At 36.1% G+C, this 5,696-nt stretch overlaps 1 protein-coding gene across 1 annotated transcript; it reads right to left on the reverse strand.

The window, feature by feature from the left end:
• Nucleotides 1–999: 999 nt before the first annotated feature.
• Nucleotides 1,000–1,989, reverse strand: LOC130746337 (uncharacterized). Its single transcript, XM_057598930.1, has one exon. It carries the CDS (start codon nt 1,754–1,756, stop codon nt 1,136–1,138), a length of 621 nt encoding a protein of 206 aa, XP_057454913.1. The 5' UTR covers nt 1,757–1,989; the 3' UTR covers nt 1,000–1,135.
• Nucleotides 1,990–5,696: the final 3,707 nt, after the last annotated feature.

Here is a 5,696-nt window from a genome sequence, read left to right on the forward strand (position 1 = left end):
AAAGACGAACCACGTTGTCCCATCTCACTTTTTAACAAGTTGAGAGCAAAGCAGAGGGAGGAGGCGAGTCGACTTGTTTTGTTACCTTGCAAATGAGCAATGTTTGTTAAAAAACAGAAGTCCTACAGTGGCAGGAAAAAACATCACACTTAAAAAAGAATTGAGTGGAGTAAAGCTTGTAGTTCATTTCTTTAGAGTGTTTGAATGCATTGTTCATGTGCATGTACTTGCAAAATCAAAGAAAGGAACTTGATAATAGAATTACACAATGTGCTCTCTTGGGAGTGATGAAGAGTCTAAAGCATCTTTGATCCAAACTCAAAGAGAATTACTTTCAAAAAGAAGGTTTGCTAAATGCCCTTGCCCTTCTGAACATTCTGGTTTGTTAACTATGGTGAAAATGGCAAGATTTTAATTGTAAGCCTCTATGTCGATGACCTCATTCTCGCTGGTAACAGTGAGTTGATTATTAGAATTAGGGAGGCATAACTAAACCCAAAAGTTAGCTCAAGAGTTGAGGGTTACTCTATCCTTTATAAACACTTGTTTGGTCACACATCTTTAGCCAATGTGGGACATCTAGTAACTAGATAAGCTAAGGGGGTGTTGGAATTGGTTATGGGCCATTGTTTGAGCCTTAGTTAGCTGGGCTTTGTTGTTTGTTAGGCCCCAAGTCTTCTAATTAGTTTTTTTTTTGAAAAGTCTAATTAGTTAATTATGTTGTTAGTAGGTTGTTGAGTTCTGTGTACAAGAGTATGTTTGACTGTGAAATGAATGAGATCACTGAGAGCATTTTTTTTTTCACATAAAACACAAGTGTGCTTTGACCAAACAAAAAAACACAAGTGTCTCATCAATATAATAAAATTATTTTAATAAAAACTAAAAAATAACTGGTATAAAATTATAAATGTCTTATCATACTTTTTTTTAATTTACATGTCATAATTTCAATATTTAAGGAGAGAGGGTTACAATGTAAAAGTAAAACCAACAAAAGAAAAAAATATACTAATAATATTTAGCATCTAAAGAAACAAATGAAGAAGACAATAATACCAATAATCAGGGGTCATTTTTTTTGTTACAATAATCAGGGGTCATTAAACAATAATAAAAAGGTGGAATTAATTAATTAATATGAATTATCTAAAGCCATCTTCTCTATCATAGAACCTTTCCAACTACTGGACACACTCCACTGGTCGGAGTTAGCCACCGACGACGGCACCCCGTTGCCGCACTTTGCCACGGTCCTGACACTCTCTATCAACGCCTCCGTTCTTGACTCCTGCGACAAAATCTCCGACAGCTTCTCGGGGCTGATTACCAGCTTCACCTTCCACACTCCGCTGCTGTTGTACCTCGGAAACACTTCAGGTTCCGACCAACTGTTGCTGTTGTTGCTGTTGTTTTTCTCGCACGTGGACATCCTATACGGCGTCGAGTTAGTGGCGGCGGTTTCAGGTAGCTGTGTGTTGATGCTGTTGGTGGTGGAGGTAGAAGAAGGGTTGAGGTTGAGAGGCAGGAGGTAGTAGACTTCACCACCTTGGAGCTCTTGGTTTTTGGGGAGAGGTTCGGAGAATATGCTACGGTGGCTTCGGAAGATGCCGTGGCCGGGGAACTCGTTGGTTATGCAGTCCGCTGTTATAGGAGAGTAGAGTTCCATGATGCCTCCGTTTGAGGTAACTACCCTCACCATCATGTGGTCTTCTAAGACCCCGTGATGAAACCCTTTAAACACGCAGTTTCCCATGAATGAATATCTTTGTGACTTTGTGTGGCTAGAGGAGTACTATTAATTTTGCACTCTGAAGTGTTGTGTTGTGTGTGTGTGTGTTTGGGTTATGAGTGAAGTGAGGTTGATTTATTGAAAGGGTTTGGTTTTGGACTTTTGGTTTTGAGGAGGAGGTCACACCGTCACATGATGTTTCTTGAGGGGTTCTTCTACACGGTTGGATATTGATTACTAACCGACACAAAGAGGCATCGTATCCTTTATTTTTTCCACTTTATATTGCAATGAAGATTGCCTATTTGCTTCAGGGGGTATCCGGTATGGGCCATTCAGATGCTGTAGAGCTTTGGTTGGTGGCATGGTGGATTGGCCCCACTTTGGTTGTATTATCTTTTGTAATTTTATTAGAAAGGAAACAAGCGAGGATTATGATCGTCCACTGACCAGGGTGATGTATGAATCAACCATTTGGTCAACGATTTGGTGATCCTTGATTGATTTCACAAATGTGTTAAATAGCAAAAGTAACATAATCTCTCGTCCCATTTTAGCTTAAGTGTAAGAGTTCTAAGATATAAGAGTTTAAGAGAGTGAAGGGTCCAAGGCTTGAACCCTGAAGATGACTAATTTACTAACAACTAATATATGTCTAAAGAAAAAACATAATACGCTGCCCCATCTTGGTCGTTGCAGCTGCATTGACCTCCACCGCTATTGTCACTTTCGTTGCTGGTTCCATTGATCCTTCGCCCTATCATCATATTGTCACGACCTCCACCTTTGTCATCTCCTCAATTATTTCTAGTTGCGGCCATAGTTTTAACTATCGTGGGTTTGGCCCTTGATGTTGGAAATAACACAAATGAAAATAAATAAAGCACAATCACAACACAAGAAAATTATGTAGAAACTCCAAAACCGGAGAAAAAACCACGACCCAGAGAATTATCACTATGTGAAAATTGTTACAACACGTAGAGTTCTCTCACTCTCACCCCAATACCCCAGTACAACCACACTCTCACAAAGAAAATATTTAAACTAAGTCAGATATAAGCTTAAAGTGTTACTGACTAGTACATCTAAAAACAAAGAAACTAGATCCAATATATAGCCTTGGTCTCCCCCTTGCTTCACCACACTAAGCGATGTGGGACTTCTCCAATAGCAAATTTTTAACCTCCTTCTTTATTTTAGAAACTTGACAATGTGGGACTTGCAATCAACCCCAACAATCTCCACATTGATTGTAAGAGTTACACATCTTCCGCTTACATTGTCTATACCGGCAATCATACTCCATCATAAAGAGTACACTTCACTTGGAAATAAACCATTCCAAGAATTTTCTTCACTTGGAATTAAACCATTCCAAGAATTTCCACATGCCGAAACCTTGCTGAAATTTTATGGTGCAACTCTCATGTTGCTTCCGGGAAGTTCTTCAGCCATCGACACCTTTCACCACACACCTTGCATCAATATCAACTAATGTTCGTGTGTTGTTTCTCAATCCGCTAGCAATAACGTGTCCTTTTCCATGGTATAGCAGAAATACCATAAGGACAAACTTTATCTTCTAGATGAGATCATCATCATCTCCCAGAACAAGGGAGACAATGTTAGCACTTACCTCAGAGTCTTTTTCAGATACTGCTCCACTGGACAATTTCTCTTCACATGCCCAGACTTTCCACACTTCCAGCACGCCAGATTCTTTGCATGGATCTTCTTCCCATTAGCCCCACCTCCAGTTAGCAATATTGAGCTTGATGAAGTTCTTTCATCACTTTTCATTCTCCTTTCTTCAAAAATAATTTTAGTTGCAACTTCTTCAAAACTCAAACTTTCCTTCCCATACATCAAAACATGGTGACTCTCAAAAGTATTAAGGTTTAAAGTCGGCCTTATGAGCAACTCCAAGAGTGAACGTAAAATAAATAAATAAAAACTGAAAATATGTAAAAGAATAGAAAAGAGATTGAAAAAAGATACGATGTTAACATTCTATGTTATATTGGTAATTGGTCAACAAAATTGATTTAATACCTAATTATGCAGTAATGTAATATTTTACATCCTTACTAATTTTCATTTTGTGCAAAATCAATTTTAAAATTTTGAAAAAAATGTTTATGATGGTAAACTTTAAAATCACCATTTCGTACCTTTTGAAAGATGAATAATTTTTTTATAAAAAGAAGAGTGGGTGCGTAAAGGTTTCAATATTAAAATGGGATAAATGGTGGATTCATCTTCATTCACGGGATCGTTATCATTAATAATTAGTATCCCATTATAAATCACTATCATACATCACTTTTTTTGTGAAATATCTTGATGATCGCAACAAGGGACGGATTAATTGTTATCCATTTTACTAAGTTTTTGAGAGACACTAGCTATAAGTTCACACCCCATTTTCCTCCGCACACAAAGTGAAGAAGAAAAAAAATTAATAAATATGATACGTTATGTGATGATAAAAAAAAAAAAGGGAAAGATGTGGAATTTGGATGGGAGGAAATGAGTATAAACTTATCAAATTTGTTAGAGAAAGGGGACCCGCTTTTCACCGACTGCTAAAGAAAAGATGGGTGGCTGATGTAAGGGATTTGATATCAAAATGAGTTTTATATTTAACAAATTAAATGAATTAAATGTCATTGCAATTTAACAAATTAAATGTCATTGCATGGTGGTTTGCATGGGGAGAAGGATGAATGATGGGTAAGGCCATACGAGATGATTTTGGTGGATCTAGTTGATAATGAGAAGTTAACAAAATTTATCCCGGTGAGTCAAATCAGAAACCTTTTACTTACAAACTTAGGTTTGCTCTCATTTGTGTCATGTACTAATTAATACGCAATATTAGTCATTAGCTTAAATAATACATGCATGCAATTTAAAAAAAAAAAAAATTTGAGTGCATATGTATCAAGTTTAATTTTTATTATTGGGTTTGAGTTTTGACATAGAAAAGTGGTAGGATGTAATACCCTAGAATGTATGGATATTTCTAACTCTATCAAGTTTATCACCATGGTAAAAAGATATAAATGTTTCCTACTCGACAGAAAGAAATTGTAAAAAGAAAAACAAGACTAATACGATATAAATGTTTCCTACTCGACAGAAAGAAATTGTAAAAAGAAAAACAAGACTAATACGTGTCTTGGAGTTTCCATCTCAGATATATTGCCCCACCTAGCTATCTCTTAATAACAAATTCTAGAAGCTAAGTGCTATTAGAGCCTTAGAGGGTCGACATACCAAGTTGGATCAATAATTCTCTGTCTCTGACAGTGAAAGTCTAAATACTCTCTATGGATAGGATCAATTATCAAAGATTCCTTAGGTTAATTTTGAATTCTATAATGATCCATCTAATCTTTATTTTCTTCCACTTAATAAAGACCTATGTCCTTTAGCACATGAGCTTAAGGGTGATTTGAAACAGGAACTCGGTCATATTCTGCAGTGCAGTGATATATTTTCCCTTCTCTCTTTCCCCTACTAGCATTGTAATAAAGCCCTACAACTTTCGGTGATACTTGATTACAATTTAAAACTTTACAATGATGATAACTGCTCGATTACAACCATACTTATTACCCTATGTAATTCCTTTATTCTTTAGTTGTAGGAAATAGGAAGTGAGGTCAAAGTTTAGGTTCACAACGTTCGGACTAACTTTTCAGTAAATTGAAGAAAAGGTTTGAAATCATATATAAAGAGTACTTAAAAATAATTATGGGAAGGAAATATTAGCCCTGATTTGGTTTGGTTAAATTTAATCATTTCATTTAAAAATCACTCATGTAAAGTCACAAGCATATAATAAAATTTTATTGTGAGACAATGAGGGGGAGTGAAGGGGACACTAATAGAGACAAAATGGTTAATCTTTATGGTCTTTTCTATTTTATGGGTATTCTTCCAAAAATTGATGGAG

This window comes from Lotus japonicus, chromosome 3 (assembly GCF_012489685.1).
Source record: "Lotus japonicus ecotype B-129 chromosome 3, LjGifu_v1.2".
NCBI lineage: Eukaryota > Viridiplantae > Streptophyta > Magnoliopsida > Fabales > Fabaceae > Lotus > Lotus japonicus.